The sequence below is a fragment of the Delphinus delphis genome, chromosome 18, assembly GCF_949987515.2.
Source record: "Delphinus delphis chromosome 18, mDelDel1.2, whole genome shotgun sequence".
Classification (NCBI taxonomy): Eukaryota; Metazoa; Chordata; class Mammalia; order Artiodactyla; family Delphinidae; genus Delphinus; species Delphinus delphis.
Genome location: NC_082700.1, coordinates 13,916,442 through 13,942,566, shown reverse-complemented (window position 1 = coordinate 13,942,566; position 26,125 = coordinate 13,916,442). Strand labels below are relative to the sequence as shown.

Genomic DNA, 26,125 nt, shown 5'->3' with positions numbered 1-26,125 from the left:
AACACCATTTTTTATTACTTATTTTCAACTGTAATACAAGAACTCTTTTTGATTCTTTGAGCGTTACACACTGTAACACTGGAGGTCTGTCTCTGGCTGTTCCTGTTGCACAGAGAAAAAATTAGAATGTACTTTTTTTTCTTTTTAATGAAATTATTTATTTTTATTTATTTTTATTTTTGGCTGTGTTGGGTCTTCATTGCTGCATGCGGGCTTTCTCTAGTTGTGGCGAGCGGGGGCTACCCTTCATTGCGGTGCACAGGCGTCTCATTGTGGTGGCTTCTCTTTGCTACGGAGCACAGGCTCTAGGTGCGCGGGCTTCAGTAGTTGTGGCATGCGAGCTCAGTAGTTGTGGCTCGTGGGCTGTAGAGCGCAGGCTCAGTAGTTGTGGCTCATGGGCTTAGTTGCTCCGCAGTACGTGGGATCTTCCCGGACCAGGGCTCCAACCCGTGTCCCCTGCATTGGCAGGCAGATTCTTAACCACTGCACCACCAGGGAAGCCCAAAAAAATTAGAACATACTTTATCCTCTTCTGTCATCTCCATGTGTACTGTGTGTTTCCTTCTACCTCTGTACATGTTATGAGGGTTCTGTGGCAGAGGAGGGTCGAGGACTTTGTCAGCATCAGGCAGCCGGGGCAGGATTGGGTTTGCAATCCAAGTCCTTAATCTCCTGCCAAGTTACATCCTTTTCTGTGTAATACAGTGGATGTCTTGTTTTGTTCTGTTTTTGCTTTTGGGTTTGTTTGGGTTTTTTTAAGTCTCAATTATCTTTCCTTTTTCTTTTTTTTAATAGGGAACCCCTTTGAAGAAAGATGGTGAAGAGTGTACCAACGAAGGCAAAGGAATAGCTGCACGGATTCTCGGACCGTCCAAACCAGTATGTTTAGAAAATAAATGATGGAACAAGTCTTAACTCTTACATTTAGTTTTCTGTCTATTCAAGGCATAAGTTTCATTTTTGTGTTGTGAAGCTTAAAGTATACTAGAAACTCTAGGAAAGGGAATCGCCTAGGGAAATATAGTAAACTTGTTTAACAGTGTTAAGGGCCCTATTGAGGTTTAATGGCTTATTTTAAAGGTAGACCAGATGAACTGTTTTTACTTTTTGCTGCAGCCACATTCAGCTGTTTGCTTGGAGATGTGGAGTGCGGAGAGTTCACTTTAACGAAGGTTGTGGTTTAGTGGCTGAATTAGCATTAGTGTTAGTGAAGTAAGAATGGAGCTAGGAGGCGGAGAGTATTTTCAAGGGAGTGGTTAGAATGATTGATTGGAATATGAACTGAACAGGAGAAGAGAAGCCCGTGGGTTGAAGGATTGTTGGAGCTGACGTACTGGAGGCCTCCACACAGCCACTCTGCAGTCCCGCCTGCCCACCTGCCAAGAACTCCAGTGGCAGTTGTTTATAGCAAGGTAGTCACAGATCATAGCCCTCACGCAGGACTAGTACGTCATCCAGGGCTGCCGTTATGAGCACTAGAGAGAGTCTGGGTCCCTAACCACCAGTGGATCCCCTCTGCTGCAGGAGCGTGAGTGCCAGCCGCCTCGAGTGGGTGTGCGTGCTCTAGCATCCTCTCTCTCTGTCTCTGTCTTTCTCTCTCTCTCTCTCTGTAGTTAAAAGTACAGCATGTGGCCTATCTTTGGATACCTCCGGTTCTCTGGAGATCAACCCTTTGAATGTTCCTTGTTACTTACATAAGTTCTATCAACTCTAAAATGAAAGATTTGTGGATTTCAAAAGGCAAAAAGACTAAGTTACTGAATTCATAATTCCAGTCTACGTTCTACTAGAGTTGTCAGAACGCCAGATGCTAAAGGAAATAGTGCTTTTTTCTTCCAAAAGGAGAAAAGAGGGTAAGAATGATAAGATGAATTCTCAGGAGGATGTTGGAAGTTCTTGAGTAAGCTGTTCCATAGGAGGAGATAGGAATTCTTGGATTAATATAGACTGGGTCAGAGAAGAATCTGCTGTTTAGGGTAAGGTTTGGCCCTTCGCTGGAGATGATTTACAACTGAAATTAAAAAATAAATACCTCCACAAGCAGTCTTTGGCAGGATCTATCTTTGGAATTTAATAGGAACCACATTTATTAAAGCCATTTTCCTCATTTGTACCATGTATTAGTGCAGTGGCATTTGATATGCTGGGGCATTTTTGGCCTCTTAGGCCTAAATGTTTTGAAAGACAAGTTGTAGTTTGTTTTGCCAGGAGACGGCTTACTTGATTTTCTCCTAACTGCTGTATTTTCCCCCTCATTTAGCCTCCTTCAACATACAATCCACATAAACCCGTTCCTTATCCGATACCTCCATGCCGGCCACATGCAACTATTGCACCAAGTAAGGCGCTCTTTCAGACTTTACTTTTTTTTCTTTTTGCTCTTTATTAAGTTGAAAGTAAATGTTGATATATGTACTTTGGAAATCTGGAGCACTTATGAAATATGCTGTCATGAGCTTTATTTTGCCGTGTGTCTTGGTCTGCAACAATGGAGAAGACAGAGTTTATTTAGGATATTTTCCTTTTGATAAATTAATTGTATATTACTTCTCATCATTAATTATTTTTATGGGTTTTTGCTTATGGGTAAATCATCTTGAATCCCTTTTTGATAGTTGGTATTCAGAGGCATCATTAATGCATTTAACTTAAAAAGGCCGAGTGTGTCTGCTTGACAGAAAAGGCAGATAATTGAAATCTGGCCGGTTCTGCCCACCATGCCCTGCAGTGAGTTATGTCTGGAGTGAGCCTGCAGTGGGAAATAGAAGTCTCTGGTTGTCTCATTTGATCTCACTTTTCACTCAACCATAGACCCAAACCTCTGTGTAAAATGCAACTGTACTATATAACAGTTTTAGAAATAAATTAGATAGCTGCGTCAATACAGTTTGAACTCAGAATGATGCTAAATTTTATATATTTTTTTCTATTATCTTTTTATTTTAGGTGCTTATAACAATGCAGGTCTGGTACCATTAGCCAATGTCATAGCTCCAGGTGTGCCCCCGCCACCTCCATATACTCCTAATCCAGTAGCAGCAGGTAAAATCATGTCGTTACGGGGTATTAAAAGTCAATAACTTGTACATGGTACACTTGGAGGGGGCAGCTGTGGGATGCGGTGGTGTCCTAACAGGGAGCACAGCCCCGGAGCATGATGATGGATCTGAGTGCAACGTACAGGTTCCACTAAAGCAGCCTCGGCCCACATGTGTGAACACGAGCAGGTTGTAGAAACAAGAACCATTCTTCATGAGCAGGAAACTGACAGGCTGTGGAAAAGCATCACCGACTTAATGCGTGTCGCCATTTGGGCACATTCTGTCTGCCGTGGGAAGGAAAGGCTTGTAAGAAGGTGCTCAGGAGGGCTGAACCTCCCCAGCATATTCCAGTTCAGCCTTTTTCTTTGGGCCCATTGGGAATACAAGATACGAAGTGTAAATATTTTTCTCTATCTTGTCAAATTGTTTTCCAAAAAGACTGCACCTGTTTATACCTACCAGTGAAGGTATGTGAGCGTAGGGTTTCTTCACCCCCTTGCAAAATGGGATATTATCAGTTTGGGGCTTTTTTTTTTCTTTTTTACTCTTGCCAATCTGATAAGGCTGATTTAGCTGCTTTCTCCTTTTGTCTGTCTTTTACAAAAGTTTAATTTTTATTTCGATCAGTTATTGTTTATTTGACTCTCCTGAATTTTATGTCTTGTTTAGGAAACCCTTTCCCATTTCAACATTGTGACATCTACATTCTCTACTTACTATTGTAGTGATTCTTTTTAAATGTAGAGCTTTTCATTCACTTGCCATTTATTTCTGTATATGTGTAGGGTAGGGATAGAACTTAAAGTAAGTTCTGTGTTAATTTAATTCTGCCCTTCCCAGAGACTCAAAGTTACTTTCTAGTGTTTAATAAATTCTTTTTTTCTAGCCAGAGTGGCTCCGTTGTTTGCAGCTGAGTACTCTGACTAAAGTTGCAAAACATTTTTTCCAAAATTTGTCATTTTATTTCTTGCCCTTGTTTATGGTACCTCTTGCCCTTAGAGTTTTACATTTTTGCATAGACAGATAGAGGCTGTGAAAGAAAAGCTGGAACCAAGTTACCTTAGTTTAGAAATTCTTAACCCTAGGTAGTCCAGATAATTTAGGCCTTGTAAGATTCCTACTCCCTCTAGAATTTATTTTCACATAGGGGTGAAATAGAGGTTCATCTTAATTTTTTTTGCAGATGGTAGTCAGTCCATTCATGCCAGCAGTCTTTATTAACTAATCTGTTTTCCCTGGTGATTTGAAATAATACATTTATCTTAAGTTTTCATTTACACACATGGCTCTGTTCTGGGATTTTTTTTTTTTTTTGCAGTACGTGGGCCTCTCACTGCTGTGGCCTCTCCCATTGCGGAGCACAGGCTCCGGATGCGCAGGCTCCGGATGCGCAGGCTCAGCGGCCATGGCTCACGGGCCCAGCCACTCCGCGGCATGTGGGATCCTCTCGGACCGGGACACGAACCCGTGTCCCCTGCATCGGCAGCCAGACTCTCAACCGCTGCGCCACCAGGGAAGCCCTATTTGGGTTCTGTATTCTGTTCCAATCTAGTGACTTTATGTTGTGATGATACCATATTGATTAGATTAGCAGATTTATAGTATATTCTAACATCTGATAAGGCTAGCTTTCTCTCACTATATTTTCATACTTTTCTTATCCATTTTTGGAAATTGGTTCTTCCATCTGAACTTTAAGGTCATTTTATGCAGTTAAAAAGAGTTGAGGGCTTCCCTGGTGGCGCAGTGGTTAGGAGTCCGCCTGCCGATGCAGGGGATGCAGGTTCGTGTGCCGGTCTGGGAAGATCCCACATGACGCGGAGCGGCTGGGCCCGTGAGCCATGGCCACTGAGCCTGCGCATCCGGAGCCTGTGCTCCACAACAGGAGAGGCCACAGCAGTGAAAGGACCGCGTACCGCAAAAAAAAAAAAAAAAAAGAGTTGAATTTATAGTTACATAGTAATCTGGGGATACTTGACATTTTTACGATATTAAGTTTTACCATTCAATCATATGTATGGCTTTAAATCCTGTCAAATGGTAGTGTTTTCCCCCCAGGCCTTGTAAGAAGTTTTTTTTGTTTTTGCTTTTTAATTGAGTTATAGTTGATTTACAATGTTGTGTTAATTTCTGCTTCTTTCAAGAAGATTTTGTTTTCTTCATACAGGTTCTTTGCCTTAGGTTTGTGTCTCAGGATTTTAGAGGGTTTGTTTTTGTTTGTTTGTTTTTGTTACAGTTATAAATGGATATTTCATTTCTAGGTACTTACTACTGATTCCCTATTATACTTTTTTTTTCTAGAAAGTCTCTTGAATTTTCTGGATATAAAATGTCAGCTGACTTACACTTTACTATAACTTCTTTCCCTCTGGCCTTATTGGGTATTGACCCTTATTGGGTCCTCACTCCTTTTCGTTTTCATTTTTCAAAAGTGTTTTGCCTGTATATTTTCAAATTTCTTTTTTTTAGGGTTTTGTTCATTTGGCTTTGTTTGTTTAGTTGTTTTGTAAATTATATATAGCTGGAATCTGAGTTTTTAAACCAGTGGGGAAGAGACTTAATAGGAATTTCTGATAATCATAAAAATTACATATTTGTTCTTAGTCCTTCCATTTTATTTTTGTACTCATTATTATTCTTTTATCCTAGTTTTTAATTTTCTTTATTTTTGTTTACTTGGATTAAATTGCTTTTTAATTTTTTAACAACTTTTGTTTCCTTGCCCCTACCCAAGCTTAGAATTTCTGTCTTTAATATCACTAGTGACTGCCTTCATATTCTTAATGGTTGTCAGTGTACAGAAATTAAAAACAGCTGTCCTACGTTCCACGATTGGCTTCCTTACTCCCTCTCTTTTTTCATCAATTTGTGTATTTTGATGGACTACTATACATTTTTCTTTCTGTGCCTCTGAACTCATGGCTTAACTGTTTCTTCTATGATGCCCTGTCCTCATATACTCATTCTAATTTTCATCTAGTAGAAAATTTCTCTAAGTAGCTTTTTCAAAAAGGGTGCATGTGTAGGGTTGTAGATGAGAAACCCAATTCCCGTTTTCTTTTCTTTATTAGAACTGTAGTCTCTTTCTATAAGCTTACAAAGAAAATATTCCTTATCTTCAGAGTTCATAAATGTCTTTAATCTTGGTGTTCAGATATTTTGCCAGGATATCTAGGTGTGGATCTTATCGTTGATCTTTCCTGGAACTTTTTAAGCCCTGTGGATATGAAAACTCAAGTCTTTAAAGCTTAGGAAAATTTTGTTCTTATATTTCTTTAATTAATGCTTTTTCATCTGTTTTTTTCTCCTAATACTCTTCTTTTGTACTGTATTTATTTTAAGTCTCTCAGCTATTCATTTATGATACTTTTTTTTTTGTATTTTTGCCATTTTAAATGGAATTTTTGTTTATTTTCAACTAAGTAATTTAGCTTTCAGCAATGTTATTTCTAATCTTCATCATTCTTTGCATTTATTAATTTGGAGTTAGATTTTTATATCTAAAGTCTTCATCTTCTCTGCTTGCAGTTTTTTCTTGCAGTATTTTGTATATATATGTTCTTAATCTGCATTACAGGATTTTAAAGTTCTTTTTCTTTCTTTCATGGACTCTCCGTTGATAGACACCATCTGTTCAGTCGTTTATTTATACTAAGTCCCTTAAACAAGCTGTGATCATTTTTGCTCACCATGTCAGGGCTTGGGGGTTCCCTTTGCACCTTATGGCTGTCACACTGTTGGTTTCTCGGGCAGTTATTGTCAAGCCATGCGAGGTCATTTTTTTCCATTGGCATCTTTGACCTGTTTGGTTAGACAGGTCCTTTCCCATGGGGGTGGGGAGGAGTGTGCTTTAGGTTTTCGGTCTCACAGGATTCAAGCCAGCCTCAACTAGGGTAGTTCTCCCTGACACCTCCTAGCGTAGGGTCTTTTCCAGAACTGAGTACAGCAGGTAGGCAGAGCCACTTTCCTTCAGTTTGCTTTGTGATCCACATGGCTCGTGATTCGGGCTCCTCCGACGGCAGTAGATTCTGCTCTCAGCATCCACCTTCCACTTGCAGGCCTCCTCCCTGTTGTAGGCACTGGTGCCCAGCAGTGACTGTCGGCCTAGCCAGTGACAGTGGCTCATCACTGCCCTCTTGCTGCACTTTCTCCTAGATGGCACACTCAGGCCATCATCTTTCCCCAAAGTTTTCGTAAATGTATCTGTAAAGTAACAGTGTTTGCTTAAAGCCTGCTAAGTTAAGGAGGAATGGTGGGAATCAGTTGCTCATCATCCTAGCACTCTTCATATAGTTACTATGATTTTTGTTTATTTTCTTTCTTTTTCTATAGGCATATGTTGTTTTCCTAACACAGTATACATACATATCCTGGATTTTTCTTTTTTTGACCCCAGTCTCTGATTATTATGATGGTGAATAATTTGTTTAAAGCTTGAAATCAACTTTTATTTATTTATTTATTTTCACATAGAGAATGAAGACCTTTCCAATCAGTCAAAACCTACACAGAATCCAGGTAAGTACCAAATTTGATCCAGAGATAACTGATGTCTGTCCTGGCTGCCTGCTCTGTTATTCACTGAGATCAGTTTGAGTTGAGTGTATTTGTAATCTTTATGCTTTAGGGAAAGTTCCTGGTTAAAAATTTAACTAATTGATACTTGCTGAAAGTGGCTTAATGGCAGTACATTTTATACACACAACATGAAATGCACATCCTCACTGGGTTTAAAAATAACCATATGCCTTTGCATCCTGTTTGTAAAACTTCCAAGCAATCAAAGTGCTAGGTGGCATTATATCTGCATTCACTTTATATTATGTGATATTTGAAGCCTCATTTTTTTAAATATATGAACAATTTCTTTTTGATAAAAACCCTTTTTGACAAATGTTATGTCAGATATACCTTTTAGACTTGATTATTTCAATAAGTATTTGGGGTAGTGTAATTTAATATAAGAAAAGAAGAAAGAATTTAATTTAAGAAAAGAAGACAGGGCACCAGAGCAGAAAGTGGAGTTGGAAGAGGAAGGTGAGACGTGGCCCCTGGTGCCTGCAGGTGGCAGCAGCACTGTATCAGTTTATTCTCCCCCTAGTAGAAGATACGCGTGGTCAGGAAAGAGGTGCTTTCTGCTGTGAGACAAAACCTGCACCAGTTCTTGTGTAGCAAAGTAGCACATGAATCTGATCGTTATGGTGCATGGTTAGGAGTCTCGGTGGGAGAATTCCATTCCCTAAGAATGTGCCGAAACAGTGCTTTTTAGCTGGTAGATTCTAAGGAGGTAGCATAGCAGGGTGGCAAGGACACCGAGATGTCAGGACATATAGTTTTTGATCCTGGCTCTGGCACCACCCAGCTTTGTAACCTTGAGCAGCTTATGTAGTTTCTATGAAAAAGAGATTAAGGAAACTTCAGCCTTTACGATCAGCTTCATTAAAAGATTTGTTTCTGGGCTTCCCTGGTGGTGCAGTGGTTGAGAGTCCGCCTGCCGATGCAGGGGACTCGGGTTCTTGCCCCGGTCCAGGAAGATCCCACATGCCACGGAGCAGCTGGGCCCGTGAGCCATGGCCGCTGAGCCTGCGCGTCCGGAGCCTGTGCTCCGGAACGGGAGAGGCCACAACAGTGAGAGGCCCGGGTACCGGGAAAAAAAAAAGATTTGTTTCTGAGGAGAAGCAGCAGATTAAGTGTCATAAGTTATTCCTTTGTCATTCCTTTGTTAGGAATAGCACAATTTGTTTTCCTTTGCTGTTACGTTAGCATGATTAAGATTTCTTTTTTCCTTTTTGAACCATATTAAGAAACAAAAATAAATACAAACTAGTATAATGCTTAAGTGCGAGGGTCTCATAGACCTGGGTTCAAATCTTGGTTCTACCACTTCATAGCTGCATGACCTTTTTATCATCATCATCATCATCATCATCATTACTGTGATAAGGTCTCACTTAATGAGATCTACCCTCTTAACAGATTGTTATGTACATAATACGGTATTGTTAACTGTAGGCACAATGTTGTATAGCTGATCTCTAGAACTTATTCATCTTGCATAACTGAAACTTTATATCCTTTGAACACCACTTAATAGCTGCGTGATCTTTTAACAGGTTGCTTAATCACATCAGGGCTGAGATTGCCCATCTATAAAATAGGGGTGTTAGTGCCTATCTCGGGGGGCGGGGGTTATGTGAGGACAAATGAAATGACAGGTGTAAAGTACTTAGCACAGGACCTAACACGTAGTGTTTTATGGTTAACAACCAAATTAGATGACAGGAAAGTGATATTTCTCCTGGTATGGTTTTCAGGAATTCATTTTTGTTGTGTTCCATTGTAATTGCAGGCACTGTGATTAATAGTACATCGCTTTTGTGTTATTATATGAAAAGATCTCCAACAGAGGCCACTATAAAGAACACTGTGGGACAGCTTGGTTTTACCTTGCCATCTGTCATTAACTACATGGTCCTCAGCATGAAGTTAAATAAGACAGTGAATTCTCAAATGTTTCCCAACCGAATGTTTCCCAACCAATGTTAACCTAAATAATTTTTTGATACATTATTTACACACACAAAACTGGGCATATATTCCTTGTGCTTCTAATTCTTGTAAAACAAATTGAATACAAACAAAGATACAAGTCCATTTTCATATATACTCTAAATTTAAATTGATAGCTATCTTCCTTGATACTAAATTAACTGCTTATGACATGACTGTGGTATGAACTACAGATCTTTTGAGTTTGACGTTTATATATTTATATATTACTATTTGTCAATTCTCCTATCATATTTATTTTCTAAAACAGCTGTAAAATTTGTTGAGCCCAAGGCGGCACCCTTTGGCCATCACTTAGTACAAATGAATTATGTAGAGGTGGGTTTCCTCTGTTCTTTTCCTATGGTCCCTTCTCCACCCACGATTAACACAGTGCACTACTTCATTGACCATGTGAGCTTCCTTATGTCCAGAGTCTTTATTTAGCATAGATTTAAAAATTTAAGTCTTAGTCCATGAAAATGTCTTTCGGTTGATTATCCCTGCAAAAGGAATATTCTCTGTTTACAGCTGAACAGACTCCGATGTGAGTATAGCAGTATAGCATTCCATTTGGCACCAGCAAGATCATCAGAGGCCAACGCTTTCATTAAACTGATTCAGGGAGGAAACCCAGATCATCCCCAAAATGCTTGTATGATTTGTAGAGTTTGTCAGAATGAAAGTATTGTAGCAAACTCTAGAAGTCTTGAGAATAAGTCTTTGGGTGGGTTTGAGGACTTGCAGTTGAGGTAATCATGATATATCTAGTGCAGCAAACACTTATTAAACACACAGATGCCATGCACTGGGCTAGGCGTGAAGACTCTAAAGATGAATTAGTCAAGGCCTTTGTTGCTAAAGGAGCTCCTAGGACCAGCCAAGTAAAGTTAGAGGTTAAGATATGTAGAGGAGTCAATATGAGAGAATGCCTGGGGGAAAAACTGGATAGATTGATCATCTGGAATATTAAATTCAACTCACAGAGTGGCAACCAGGCATACTGGAGAGATGGCCTGAATCCTAGATGGCCTTGTATGCCTCTAAAAATGATGAAATGATGTCCTGAAAGCTCTTAAGAGGGGAAATGACTTGTATTATTACTCTAGACAAGTGGTTTGAGAGAATTAAAAGTACACCAATGCTAATCACAATTAAAGTAAATTCTTTGAATTTTTTAAAGAAAAAATGGGAAACTATGAAAGGAAAGTTTATTTGCTCACTTGTCAAGGCTTCCTCACTGTGAATTGGAAGGCTATTCTGAGCAGAGTCTAGAACTCAGCTGGATCTAACTGAGGCTCCCTGGTGAAAATCAGGGTGATGGAATCTAGCAATGTAGACATTGCAATAGCCTAGTATACCTGTCATTGATTTTCTCTGACATTTGTTAAATATTACAAAAATTTTCATTCATTTCTTTTGAGTTAAAAGTTGACATTTCAGCGTGATGGTAAAATCTTGCCTCTCTTTCTCCCGCCACAGCGTTTTCTGCCCCAGCAAGTCAGCTCTTTTCTCCTCGTGGCTCTAACCCTTCGACGCCTGCGGCAACTCCTGCTCCTGCTGCTTCCCCGGTCAAGGCAGTAAATCATCCAGCGGCATCGGCCACTGCCGCCCTCCCTGGGATGAACCTGCTGAACACCGTCCTTCCTGTGCTCCCGGGTCAGGTCTCAGCTGTTCATGCACCTCAGCCAACGACGCCCAATCCAACAGTTATCAGAACCCTTTCCTTGCTGGCTGCACCGGTGACTTCTGTTCACAGCACCACATCTGCTCCCGTTCCTTCTGTTTTTTCTGGCCACGTTCCACTGCCAGGTCCTTCTGCCACCCCTACCCCAGCACCTCAGGCCGCATCTACACCTCGGGCTACCCCTGCTTCCAGTGAAACATTTGCTTCTACTTCTGCCCCTTTCACTAGCCTCCCCTTTGCCGCCACCTCTACTGCCGCTTCTACCAACAACCTCGATTCCTCCTCACTGGCATCGGTTTTTGCTGGTCTCCCCTTGACCTTAACACCGACCTCCCAAGGTGTGTCCAACCCGACTCCTTCTGTAATCGCCTGCGGTTCTGCTCCCACTGTTGCCTGTCCACTGGGTGTAAATAATCCCCTTCTGTCTGCTTTAAAAGGCTTTCTGACATCAAATGACACCAACCTCATCAACTCTTCCACGTTACCCTGCGCCGTTACTAGTGGGCTGGCTTCCCTCGCCTCCCTCACTAACCAGAGCTCCGACTCTGCGGCGGCCGCCCTTAACAAGGGCTACGGCCCGCAGCGGGCCTCCACGCCGGGACTGGCCCTGTTCCCGGGCCTGCCCTCGCCGGCGGCCAACGCGGCTTCCACGCCCCCGGCTCTGCCTGCGCCCGCCGCCGCTGCCTCCTCGGGGCCTGCCGGCTGCGGCTCCTCGGCCACCCTGCTGCACGGCCCGCTCGCGAGTCACGCAGACGCGCCCGGTTCGTCGACGCCCGCCGCCACCAGCCTGCCCGTGGTGATCAAGACCGAGCCCGCGAGCCCCACTCCTTCTGCCTTCAGGGGCCCGGCGCCCCCGCCGCCCCCCACCCCCGCTCCGGGCGCGCTGGGCCTGCCAGGGGCGTTGGGGCGGGCGTACGCGGCGGCTTCGGTGCCCGTCAGTTTACCGTCCTGCCTCGCCCCTGCGCTGCCGGGCCTCCCGGGCCTGAGCGCGACCCCGAGCGGCTCGAGCCCCCTGCCCTCCCTCCCGCTGCCTGCGCATGGCTCCTCCGCGCCCATCGCCCCTGTCTTCAGCGCCTTGCCCCCTTTCACTTCGCTGAGCAGCGGCTTCGCCCAGGCTGCCCACCCGCCCCTCGGCGCCCCCGCCTCGTCCGCCCCCACCTGCGCCCCCGGCCCCTCGGCGCCCGCCTCGGCGGCGGCCTTCCCACTCAGCCTGCCCGCCGCCGTGCCCTCGCTCTTCTCCGTGGCGCAGGGACCTCTGCCGGCCTCGGCTCCCTCCTACCCCGGCTTCTCCGTCTCCGGCGCGCCCCCCGCGCTGCCCTCGTTCCCGGGGCTGCAGCCGCCCGCCACCGGCGCCGCCACCGCCCCGTCGCCCGCTCCCGTGCTCCCCGGGTTCGCCTCCGCCTTTAGTTCCAGTTTCAACTCCGCTCTGGTTGCGCAAGCCGGGTAGGTGGATGGTCTGGAGGGGAAAGCATCCTTCACCTAACTCGTTCATGCTCTTGTTTTGAAGTCATTCAGATGAAAATCGGCATCCAGTTGTTTGGTGGCGCAAAATTCTGTTTTTCTGGGTCGGCACTTAGGTGCTCGAAAAATGTTTTATGTTAAGATAAATATATAAAATAACAATGCTTGCTCAGATAATTTTAGGATTTGTATTTGGTAATTTATCTTGATTTTAAAACAGCAAACATAAACTCACTGAATTCAAAATAATACACTTTATAACGGAAAGTTTTATATCAGTGAGTGGCTGACTTTTATGGTTCCAACAGGGAACAGATTTTTTTTTTTAACATTTTAAGATAGTATTTGACAAATATAGAAGCACTAGCTTTTATGTCTTATCTGCATTTTTTCTTAAATTTATTTATTTATTTATTTGACTGTATTGGGTCTTTGTTGCTACACGCGGGCTTTCTTTAATTCTGGCGAGCAGGGACTGCTCTTCCTTGCGGTGCGCGGGCTTCTCATTGCGGTGGCTTCTCTCGTTGAGGACCACGGGCTCTAGGCGCACAGGCTTCAGTAGTTGTGGCTCGCGGGCTCTAGAGTGCAGGCCCAGCAGCTGTTGCTCACGGGCTTAGTTGCTCTGAGGCGTGTGGGATCATCCTGGACCAGGGCTTGAACCCGTGTCCCCTGTATTGGCAGGTGGATTCTTAACCACTGTGCCACCAGGGAAGTCCCCTTATTTGCGTTTTGACCTGTTCTTCTATCGTTTTAGCTTATCATCTGGACTTCAAGCTGCAGGCAGTTCTGTTTTTCCAGGCCTCTTGTCCCTCCCTGGTATCCCTGGGTTTTCCCAGAATCCTTCACAATCATCCTTGCAGGAATTACAGCATAATGCAGCCGCACAGTCAGCATTGTTACAGCAGGTAAGTAGGCAATGCCTGGTGGAAATAGAACAGTAACGTGTAACGTAGCTTCTGTAGTGATAACCTTGCAATACAGATAAATAGTGATATTTCGGCACTGGCCAAAAAAATGGCTCTTAGCAGAACATCTGGAGATTTGATGATTAATTCTCCCAGAATCTGCAAATTATTCTTGTTTTCCTTCAGAAGGGTAACAAAGGTGGTAGAGTATCTTCATCTGTAAGAATTGTTTTTCCTGCTTACAGACTTTTAAATCTCAGTTTGGAGATTTTACAGATGGAATCTTTAGATGGGGCAGTGAAATTTTAGCTGGTCTTCTACAGTTTAAGCTAAAATAATGGACCATTAAGGCGAATTTTCTCTAGAAAACCTGCTGATTTTTTTTTAAAGGATATTAAACATTTTAAAGACATTTCTATGCACCTCTACATCTGAAGAAGTTTGACCGTTTCTTACAAATTTCAGGAAACTGAACAGACTTCCCTTGCCCCAACATTTTTTCTTTCTTTCCTGGTTTAAATATCTGTAGTGTGGGACAGGCCAAAGCAAGTACAGGCCTGGTTGAATTTGGACCTCTGCTAACCTGTGTGTTCATCTCTCCATCAGGTCCACTCAGCTTCAGCTCTGGAAAGCTACCCAGCTCAGCCGGATGGGTTTCCTAGTTATCCTTCAACACCAGGAACACCGTTTTCTTTGCAACCAGGCCTGTCCCAGAGTGGGTGGCAGTGAATACATTTAAATGCATATTCTCCTCCAGGGCAACATCAGAATCGCCTGAGGACTGCAGTGAAAAATTGGACACACAAATGTGCAGTTGGCCAAAAGTCAGGAAATGAGGATGAGGATAATCCTGGGGAAATTGGGATAAGAGCTTAAAAAACGTCGTTACATTTTTTAAAAATGGTTTTAAGTATGGACATTCCCCTATGTAAATATGCTGACAATAAATTGTACGGAGAATAGTATTTTTAAAAGTGTTTGGGGGGCTTCCCTGGTGGCGCAGTGGTTGAGAGTCCGCCTGCCGATGCAGGGGACACGGGTTCGTGCCCCGGTCCGGGAAGATCCCACATGCTGCAGAGCGGCTGGGCCTGTGAGCCATGGCTGCTGAGCCTGCGCGTCCGGAGCCTGTGCTCCGCAACGGGAGAGGCCACAACAGTGAGAGGTCCGCGTACCGCAAAAACAAACAAAAAAGTATTTGGGGACCTTTCACCTCCCACCCTATGAAATTTTGAATCATGTATATGATCTATGTAAGAAGAATACTAAAGAGGTTGAACTCTTTATAGCCGAATACAGCCTTAAATCTGCTTGTACAGCATCCACTGACAGAAGTAATAGTCGTGCCTCAGACTTAACGGGTTGCATGTGGCCTTGGGGGAGTTACTACCCTTGGTATGCAAGAGTGCTTCCTATTAGCATCACTGGAACTCAGTATCCGTACTCCATGTGTATCCACAAAAGGGAACTTGAGACCCACCGTTATTTTTAACTTCTGACATTAATGATCATATGTGTACTGCTGAATTTAACTCAGTGTATTTCAGGTAAGTGAAAATGGTGCTTAATATAGTCTTTAGAATGACTTTCAGGTGTTTTCAACTAAAAACATACATATCCAGAACTACTTTCTTACAGAAATACAAGTAAGGCTTGTGATAATTTGCCTTCAAAACTTATTTCTTAATCTCAGCAGTATCCAAATGAGTGAGGAACATTTGACTGACCCTTGGGCCACCTCTATTACTCATTGTACTCTGGAAGCTCTTGGTGAATGTTTACAATCATGGGATGTAGTATTTCTATTTGTACTTAGAATCACATGCTTACCTAGAATAATTATGTGACAACAGATAGAAAGACTTGCTCTGTTAGTAAATATGCAGTGTGTACTCTATTTAAGGTTCTGTGCTAGTATAACACGATTGAATGTCATTAAGTGTAACAGCTGCCGCATTTGGGGGACAGGGCGTAGGGAGAATGATTTCCAATCCTGTGATTAAAAGTATAAACCATAGAATCTACTGTAGTACATTTCATCATCTAGAAGTTTTACTTTTATAAAGATGGTGTCTAGAAGATGTTGCTAATGTATTTTCCTTCAACCTGGGGAAAAAACTTTTTAAGTATATTAATATTCCTGTATGGTTAGTTTTTAACAATTTTTTAAAATAAACCTTATGGATACGACATACTTTACGTGTTTTATTCAATGCTTGGGTAAGTGTTTTAAGTTTTTGTGCTGGAGCTAATATATAGAACATTTTTGTCTGAATTTAGTTGAAAGTCAGTATCTACTACTGATGCTCATTCCTTTAAATAATATCTCACGTGAAACTTATAACCAACACTTGACACAGACTATTTATGCCTTTAATTATCTTTGAACACAGAATATAACCTCATAGTTAATTTTATGCCACTTCTTAAAAGTTGTCATTTGTTCTTTTTTAGTCTACATTCATAAAACATTTTAAAGATTATATTGTATATTGTACATACATTGCTTATATATGTTGACCGTTCATTTAGAAAAAAGTTACTGAATGAGTAATCTCTCTATGGTGCTGCTACTACAAGGTTTATTTCTACTGTTCTATAAGCCCCTTCTCATCATAGCAAAGGAATGACATCCTGCTCGTCTTGTAGATGTATTCCTGGCATCTTCCACATATTCAGCACTGAAAAATGAAGAGAGCATTTTTGGAGCACTTGCAGTCATTACTGGGGCCTGGTTTTATGTGTCTCACACCCTATGAGGTAAGGACCAGCAACCTAACCAACCAGATAAAGAAGCCAAGATGTAAGTCACAGTGAGTAAAGTGTAAATTTGAACCAAGCATTTACCACCAATACCAGGCCACTTGTACTACCAAGTGCTGTGAACATACATAGGAGGGAGATGACCTTACTGCCTGAGGGAATCTAGAAAGATTTCTCAGTGACATTCAAGTCTTAAAGGGTGAATAAGAATGAACGTACTTTATAAAGGCACAAAGTGTGACAGACTATTGAAGTAAGATAATCATACTACTGGATAGAGTTGAATGAGGTTTGTAGTTTGAATGAATCTAAAAAGCAAGGGAGGGACCTCATGGTCAATGACCTTGAAAGCCATGCTGAGGGGCAGGGCGTTTGCTCTATGGTCAACAGCTTGGAAATTTATTAGAAAGCACTTTGCAAACATCAGGCTGCAGCATGCAGGTTGGATTAGAGATAGTAAACTGTATTGTTACTGCAGAGATTCCAATATGCAGACAGGGAGGACTGCCATTATGAAAAGGCAATAGAAGTGGACCTCTCTGGCCTCTTTCCATAAAGGCCTGTAGTCTTCATAGAATTTGGAAACACAGTCAATTCATGTAATTGATTAACCTTAATTTTAAGCTTCACCACTTGATTTGCTAGATGGGTCTAGTCTGTGCATTTATAAAATACAGTTACTGTCACCGAATTTTAGAAAAGACTTTACACCACATCAGATTTAATGAGCCTTTGTTGTTTTTAAAGGTGACACAATAGTAGTAAACAATGTCTAATTTGGTTCAGCTAAAAGATGAAGTATTGGCCAATATCAGCAGGTAAGTTGGGGAGAATGATCAAAATTAACATCTCCCCAAGGTCCTAGTACTCAGGAGGGGCATTATGATAAGTTTTCAATTTCAATTTAAAATTTAATTTATGCCCAATAAAGTTTATGGTAAGAGTTAAAAGTCATCAGTGTTGGGCTTCCCTGCTGGCGCAGTGGTTGAGAGTCCGCCTACCGACGCAGGGGATACGGGTTCGTGCCCCGGTCCGGGAGGATCCCACATGCCGCGGAGCCTGCGCGTCCGGAGCCTGTGCTCCGCAACGGGAGAGGCCACAACAGTGAGAGGCCCGCATACCGCAAAAAAAAAGAAAAAAAAAAGTATTGGATGAATGAGAATGAATAAGACAGAATGGATGATGTATATTGATGAAAAGTTAATGAAATCAGAGAACTTCATCATTTAAAGAACAAGGAACATTTTCCTAAGGGACCATCAAAAGTCCTGGAACAGATGTGTGCATCTTAAGAGATGGTGGTGGGTGCATCTGGCGGAAGAGTGTTCCTGAAACCAGAAGCTTCAGAAAGGAGAGAGGCCTGTGGCTAGAGTGGATGGTTTCAAGATCCCTTTGTGCTCGAAGATGAACGTTCAGGGAAAATAAAATGTACATCTTTGGGGATGGCATCCTGCCTGTCAAGAGTAGGAACAGAATTAAGGCTTTTAAAAACATAGCTGTCCTACTCTGGGAATATTGCCAATATTTTGAAATAACTGTAAATGGAAAGTAACCTTTAAAAATAAAAAAAATTTAAATTAGAAAAAATAGCTGTTCTCATTTCAGGACTTTGCCTAGTTGAGGAACTGAAAGAATGAAGGTTTAGAAACACACAGAAAAATCTTCATCAGAAGTGCATTCTGGCAATTCTCAATCTGATTTATCCCTACCTCCCACTCCCCCTTGACAAAGGGGAGAAAATTCCATTAACTGGCCCATGTATGGTTTAATATCATTAGCAAAGGAAGAGGAAACATTGTAAATGGGTTTATGTTTCATTCATTTCCTGAGGCTCCTGGCTAGGGACTCAGCATGTCCTAGATGTTCCTTAGTTGTTGAAATCATTCTTGCTTTCTAGGCTGAGATATTTGGAACATTTTGCAGGAAGAAGAAAAACAGTTGTTTAGTCATCTTCCAAGGGGATGTGTTTGTTGTAAGTGCTCTGGAGACTTTCCAGCCACCACCAGGGAACAATTATTGTTACTGTTGTTTTGAACCTTGCACCTCAGTGACTGGTGGTGCTGGTGTAAGTGGTATCTAGCCAATATTAAGGGGAAATGGATTTAGAAATTAACTAAACCGGCACTTCCAAAACACGTTGTTTTCATGACTTTGGAGGGTCATCTGTTTCGGAGGGAAAGCAGCTTCCTGTTCCAGGGAAAGACTGTCTATGATCTATTCTCAAGAAATGATGGAAACAGGAAGTTTTCATGTTGCTCTTTCCATTAGAGGTTAGTCCCAAAGTGAAGGTGACATGGTGATCAAGCAGAGGCCAGGAGGAAGCAGTGGAGTCTATGGATTGATATTACAGAACCAGGAACGGACCTCGAGTTTTCAAATTTGCAGCAAACTGGAGAAGCGTTAGACAAGGGAGAGAAGGGACGTGATGAATGTTTGAACACGTCCAATCACTAAGCAATCTTCTACTCAGCTGCAACAAGGGGAAAAGACGATATTGTGAAAATTAACCCAGCATTCCCATTTTTAGAAAGAAGACAGCTGAGTCCTGAGAAATACAGCTCAGCTCCCATTCCTGGGATAATAGTTGTGATGTATTAATGCCAGTCATTATTCTGAGTATTTTTTTTTGGCGGTGCCGGGTGGCATGTGGGATCTTAGCTCCCCAACCAGGGATTGAATCCGTGCCCACTGCAGTAGAACTGTGGAGTCTTAACCACTGGACCGCCAGGGAAGTCCCTATTCTGAGTATTTTACATGCACTGTTTCACATATTTGTCACACAGACAACCCTGGTAAAGACCACCAGCATGCCCATTTTACAGATGAAAAGAAAAAAATGAAACATGAAGGGGTTAAGTTACCCAGTGTCACACAGCTAGTTCATGGTAGAGCCAGGATTTCTTTAAATCCAGGCAGCGTGAGCCCAGAGTCTACTTCTTAACCACTATGCCTGTAGTATCATTTCCACATCAAGCCATAACCAAGGACGTATGAGGAGAAAGCAGAGGAAAGTATTCGAAAGCTGAAAGTCTCTGACTCTGTGCATGCATGTGTGTCTGTTTTGATCTGTTTCTGGTCCCCAGCCTCCTTTCCCCAAGTTCTGATATTCCATACTAATGCTTATAATTACCAACTGTGCATGACAGCCCTGCCTGGTTATTACCGTAATTTGAGTTTGTGGAGAAGGCAGTTATGAATCAAGTAGTTGGCAAAAGTAACCCACAATCTGGGAGGTTTTTTCAGATGAAGTTGCTAAGAAGAAAATAACTACATGGTTGGGAGAAAAGAAAAGACTAGAAAAGATAAGCTGGGAAATATCAGAGGTTGTTTTGTGTTGTTTTGTTTCCACAAACAAAATATTATTTGGAATATTGATATGAGAAAGATGAACATTAGAAAATTAGAAGATTGGTGCTTTCGGTATTGGAATGAGGGCAATATTGCCCTTGTTTCTGAGTAATATGATGAAGTAAAGACTCCTGGGACAGGAGCCCAGGGATCTGGATTCGAGAAAGAACTTTGCCATTTGTGAGCTGTTATCTTTGATAAATTACTTATTCATGCATTCAGCAAGTGACTGTTGGATGACAGTTATGTGCCTGCATTGTTCTAAATGCTGCAGGTGCTGTGTTAAATAACAGACCCAGCCAGCCACGCCCCTCATGGAAGTTATAATGTAGCGTAGGAGTCAGCAAACATTTTCTGTAAAGGGAAAGATAGTAAATATGTTAGGTTTTGCAGGCTATACAGTCTCTATAGCAACTACTCAATAGGTAGGTTTAGTGCAAAAGTGACCAAAGACAATATAGAAACAAACAGACGTGGCCGTGTTCCAATAACGTTTTATTTACAAAAATTGGTGGTAGAGCAAATTTGCCCAGCAGGCTATAGTTACCCAACCCCTGGTCTAGAGGAAGAAACAAACATGAACCAAAGAATTATGCATATGGTAACGTGCAAAGGCCCTGTGGCACAGAAGACACATATAGGTTAGTGGGATTGACAGAAGACCAATGGGGCTCTTGCTAAGTGCGTGAGGGGAGTATCATGTGAGTGAGGCTGGAAAGGGAAGGAGAGACAGACTAGCAGGTCCTTTAGGATACTTAGGATTCTCATCTTTACATGTTAATAATTGGCAGTCATTGGATTATTTTAAGCAGGATGGAGATATGATCAGATTTGAGTTTCAAAAGATCACTCACGCACACACAAAAAAATCACTCACTGCAGTGTGTAAAATGCATTGGATGAAATTTTCTCATCTGAAACATGAGGATGGAGATACGTGCCATGTGTATCGGACAGTTCATAATGATAAACAAGTTGCACACATTGCATAGAAGTGTTTTATAAAATATAAATTATATAGAAAACTACATAGTAATGTTTTACAAGAAGCAACACAGTCAGAAGTTCATATACGTAGTTTTGAGTTCTCTCTATGAACAATGGCAGCCTGAACTCATGAAAGAGGTCATTTTGTTTATGTTAACAGGCTTCCTTCACCAGGGTACCTACTCCTCAGGGTGCTCACGGAAGAGGAGGAACTTCTCTCACTCTCATTCCGTCTCTCTGCTCTGCCTTCTCTGAAGCACACCTGGGTGCTGCCTGGAGCCCAGGTCTGGCTCCAAACCTATGAATATTTGCCAAGTATAAAAGCTTCTCAAGAATGAGATGGATCCTGGGGCATCCTCCCCAGAGAAACAGGATAAAGAGAATTTAGTGGGTAAGTTCCTTTTTTCCTGCCTTAAGTTTGTTTTATGTATATTAAGCAAAGTGAGAGTTGTATCGTCATAGAGAGCGAGCGAGCACAAGGTAGGTTCATACATTATTGAGATTGGCTTCAATTTCATTTAGAGCCCAGGATTTTGGATTCATTGCTTATCATGGTTTTATTTGCTTCTTGAAGAGCAGTCTATGACATGCCCTTTTTCTTAAGTGTTAGATAGAATTTGTGTTTATCTTTGTATTCATATTTTTTGCATTAACTAGCAAAGACATATTGAACAAGCTAAAATTTACCCAGTTTCAAATATCATCTGATGATGCTTTGATTAAATAGAAAAGTTGGTTTGAGGTACACCATGTTTGATACACGGAGAGAAGTTGAAGAAGATAAAACTTAGCCTGTAATTACCAACTGCCTCCGTGAATGTTAATGGCTCTTCTGTATTGTAAAGCAGTTTTCTCATGTTTTATATATATATATATTTTTTTTTTTTTTTTTTTTTTTGCGGTACGCGGGCCTCTCACTGCTGTGGCCTCTCCCGTTGCGGAGCACAGGCTCTGGACGCGCAGGCTCAGTGGCCATGGCTCATGGGCCCAGCCGCTCTGCGGCATGTGGAATCTTCCCGGACCGGGGCACGAACCCGTGTCCCCTGCATCGCCAGGCGGACTCTCAACCACTGCGCCACCAGGGAAGCCCTCACGTTATATTTTTAAATGCTACAATAATTCTGAGGTAGATTTTTTTATAACCTTATTTTATGGTGGAGAAAATTGAGTCTTGGAGAGTTTAAAAACTTGTTGAAGGTCCAGAAAGTGATGATGATGGTGGTGGTGGTGGTGGGGTGTGTGTGTCCTAACCCGTGCTCTATACTTTATGTTGCTAAAGAAGTCATAGTGCAGGTTAGAAATAGAGAACGCATTTGTCATTATTAGCTTGTAAAAGAAAGTATACATTTAGAGGTATATACCTGGATTGAAAAAGAAACTTTTCTCGTGAAGTTGACCTAGCAACGTGGGTATACTGGAGGCAGTGAACATCATTTGGAAGGTGCAAGTGGGGGGGTCTCTTCGAGGGTACCCTTGATTATCTTTTTAAACAAGAAGTTTCATGAGACATTTTAGTTTCTGTTTAACAGGTTGAGACATCAACTGGATAAATGGCACGATTGAAGCTGTATCACCAGCGAAATATTTTAAAGTGCTCATGGGTTTACTTGGTGCTGGTTTTTGACTATAATGACAAACCCGCCCTATCACAGATCAAACCGAAATGGGGCTTATTATGTTACAACTTCTATTTCATATGCTTTAGGCAGTTTGTGAGATGCAATATCAGTCCTTCTCTGAGATTTGTGGGATAAGTTTGCCCTTGCCCTCCTCCTTCTTGGACACATTAACAAGACAACATCATTTGGTTCTTCAAGCTGTACAGAAATTTCCACTCATAATGTTGCGAGAATTAAATGAATAAATGAGTCTTAGTTATCACCCCCAGGTTTGTCCTAGCTTTCGAAAGCCATTAGGGTGCATCTCTTCCTGACTCCAAGTTCGGTGATGTCACAAGGGTAGATCAGAATGTACAGAACGCTATAAGTTAGGGCTTTTCCCCCAGCGTCCTCACTGTTATTAGTACACCACTACTCACTAGCCTCGGCCATAAAGTCCTACCCCTTTCGTTTTTTCTTTCTTTTTTTTCTTTAAGAGTTAAAGTGAAGTTAATTGGAATCTTGATCATCTCAGTCTTAGAAATCTTCTCAATGTCAATGTGCAAAGGAATTTTCCTGGAGAGTTTTTTAAAGCTCAGAGCAGTCCTCACCTCCAGAAGTTCTCCTCCTTAGGTCTGGGATGGACTTGAGAGTTTGCCTCCAAGTAAATTCCTAAGTTCATGAGGTTGCCAGACTGAGACCACACTTTGAGTCGCACGGTATTTCTTTTCAGCAATTCTGCATTTTTCCTTAAAAAAGTTCTTGACGCAAGCTGTGTGCATACTTCAGAGAAGAAGGCAGGAGGACAGATAATTTACAGGTGATGAAAAGATAGTGTTTACCCGTTGGGTTTCACTTCAGATTTTATGTTCGGTGCTTAAAATCCTTGATTCGCTGGAGAAAGAGCCAGGAAGTTGCTGAGACTATTTTACTGACTGTATCTCCACAGGATCGGAAGTGAACAGAAAAGAGGGAAGAATTTGTAATACTATCGATCTCCCCAGGTCCAGGGAGGGTGCCTGTTCTTATTGCACACACCTTTCATTTTTCCCCTGAGAAGCACCTGGTCTTTTCTGCTCTGAAAACACAGAGTACTTTTTTTTTTTACTTGACATGATTAGTTTTCATTTTAAAATTGCTTTTTAAAATTATAAAGGTAGCAAAAAATAAGAAAACTCTGAGAAGTATAAACCAGTCACACTTCCATCACTCAGAATTAATCCCTGTTAATATTTTGGTTAATTTTTATCCAATATTTTTTCTAAGCATATTGTTTTTGCTAAGAGAGATCATACCGTCTGTATAATTTTGCATCCTACTACTTCTTTCTTCTAACAATATACCATAGCAATTTTCTCATGTTTTTGTACCTTAAAAGATTTTATAATATGATATTGTGTAGCTGTATCATGATTTGCTTAATTATCCCTCCATTGTACTTTCAGGGTGTTTTTGATTTACCACTCTTAAAAATAACACTATCGTGAGAATGGGCATAAATCTTCAGGACAAAGTATTTGCACTTGTTGCTATTGGTAGTTATTTCAGACAGGAAGGGGGGCTGGCGAGAGAGGAGAATGATGCAAGGAAAACATTTTCTCTTTATTTTCTTCTTATACCGGTGTGGGGGGCTGAGGGTGTAAGATAGTACGTATGAAGGAGAAAATGCGAAGATGTACGTGTGGTTCTCAGGTTAACTGACTCTCTTGAAAGCAAACAGAATCTCCTCTGATGGATCGTTATTTCCAAACAAGAAGCTTCAAACAGATCAATAAGTCTATCTTGTTGCTGGGCATCGTTCTTGATAGTTCAAAGCATCGAGGGTGCCGCCCGCTTCATTCATTCAATGAATGAATCCAGAATCTACTGTGTATCAGGAGACAGAGATGTAAAAATAAAACGCCTGCTCCCAAAGCACTAAAAATCTACAGGAAAGTTAACTAAAAATTACAGTGTACTATGAAAAGTGATGATAGAGGGTGTTTTAGAAACTCAGTAGAGGAGCTCCCAAAGGTGAAGGTAAGATTGGAAAATCTTCCTAGAAAAGAAGGTGCGAGAAAGGAGAATGTGGGATGTGAATGGGGGTCTGGGGGACACAAAGGCCCATGCGAGGCAAAAAGTATGTGAGGACTTTGGTGCTTTCTGTACCGCAGGGGATGTTTATGTGCTGTTGGCATGTGCCCTAGTCACCTAGACCCAGAAGTGAGAGAGCACAGCACTGCCACTTGAAAAGCTCAACTACGGGTAAGCTAAGAACCCCTGTGTCAAGCCTGGTCTTTGAACGGCGGGTTTGGGAGTTGCTGCTGCATTTGACTGGTGGGATGGAGCCCCACTGGATTTACCATGAGGAAGTTGCCGGGCAAGCTGCCTCTGGCGGAGGGGGAGGTCACGAAGCGGGGCGCACGAGGGGGCTTCAATTGTGTTGGCAATGCTTAAATTCTTTAGCTGAAAGGGGGTATATAAGGTATGAAAAACATTAATTTTACACCTTTTTGAACATTCCATTTCAAAATATATTTTAACTCTTTCTTAAAAAGACCAAATGGTAAAAAAGAAACTTGGTATAACCGTGTCTGAAGTTCATGTAACTACTAAGCTCAGATCACCCTTCTGTAGTTGAGATGTAAATCTGACAGTTTAGAAGACTCTTGGGATTATGGAATTTTGTAGTCCTAGGAGTACAAGGATGATAAAATCATCATCTAGCTCTGATTTGGTAGTTTTGCACCAAAAATCTTGTGTCTCTCTCTCTCCCTCTCTCCCTCTATCTTTTTTAAGGTTCTAAAAGTTATCTGAAAGAACTTATACAGTCAGTGACCAGATCGCTTTAGGAGGTAGAAACCTGCAGGGGTTAGGGTTTTATTGCGTGTTCTCCTTGCAAATGCAGTTCTTGCGCATAGAGAGGAGTCATCATCTGGATGGAACAGAACATCCACAAGTGATATTCAGAATTCCATCTGGAAAAATAAATCAATAAAGGAAAATTTAAAAAATATTCAGTTGTCAAAGCAAAATTGAACCAGACAAAATTAAACAGGCAAGAAAGCAAAACCTTAGACAAGCTTACTGCCATAGGAGAGAAGCCAAACCTCAATCTGAACCAACACCACTGAAACAAAGGGGTGTGGAGTTTTGGGGGTTTTTGTTATTGTTGTTGTTGTTTCTGGCCACGTCACAAAGCTTTCGGGATCTTAGTTCCTCGACCAGGGATTAAACCCGGGCCCCAGCGGAGAAATCACTGAGTCCTAACCACTGGACCGCCAGGGATTCCCCAGGATGTGGGATTTTTAAAGACTGGAGTGCGCTAGTGAGAAAGCATGAAGGGCTTTGCGCGGTGCTTATAGGCTGTCTGGGTTTGGTTTGCTAATAAAATTCTCACATCTTTATGACAGGGTGTGTTTTTACAACTGGGAGCATGGTACCCACTGAAGTTAGGCTCCTACTGGCCCACAGAGACTGGGAGCTAGGGATGCTATCTACCTGATGATTACATTTCAAGAGAATGGCTCCCAGGTCCTTGAGAAAGATAGTCCCAGATTGTAAAACTGGCAAGAGGCTTTTAAAAAGACTTACATCTCAAAGGGGCAGAGAAAGGATTTACAAAGTTAAGCGTTCTAAAGGAAATGCTCAAGGGAAACGGAAATCTCTGTAATGGCGAGGCAAGCCAAAGGAAATGTTAAGACTTCTAGGAAAATCCTAGTCAGTGGCCTGGCCGACTAGAAGGCCTCCTGATATGGCTAATAATTCCTTTACATGTAATTTATTTAACTCTCACAACTAGTTATTGTT

General features: G+C 41.9%; 1 protein-coding gene across 1 annotated transcript in view; it reads left to right on the top strand.

The window, feature by feature from the left end:
- Positions 1-16,103, top strand: part of PROSER1 (proline and serine rich 1) — a 28,585-nt gene extending 12,482 nt beyond the window's left edge. The window contains exons 7-13 of the mRNA XM_059996088.1: positions 796-879; positions 2,261-2,339; positions 2,947-3,042; positions 7,515-7,559; positions 11,073-12,720; positions 13,493-13,643; positions 14,250-16,103. Of these exons, the coding sequence (XP_059852071.1) occupies positions 796-879; positions 2,261-2,339; positions 2,947-3,042; positions 7,515-7,559; positions 11,073-12,720; positions 13,493-13,643; positions 14,250-14,372 (2,226 nt within the window). The 3' untranslated portion in view covers positions 14,373-16,103. The remainder of the gene's footprint in view (positions 1-795; positions 880-2,260; positions 2,340-2,946; positions 3,043-7,514; positions 7,560-11,072; positions 12,721-13,492; positions 13,644-14,249) is intronic.
- The last annotated feature ends 10,022 nt before the right edge of the window (positions 16,104-26,125 follow it).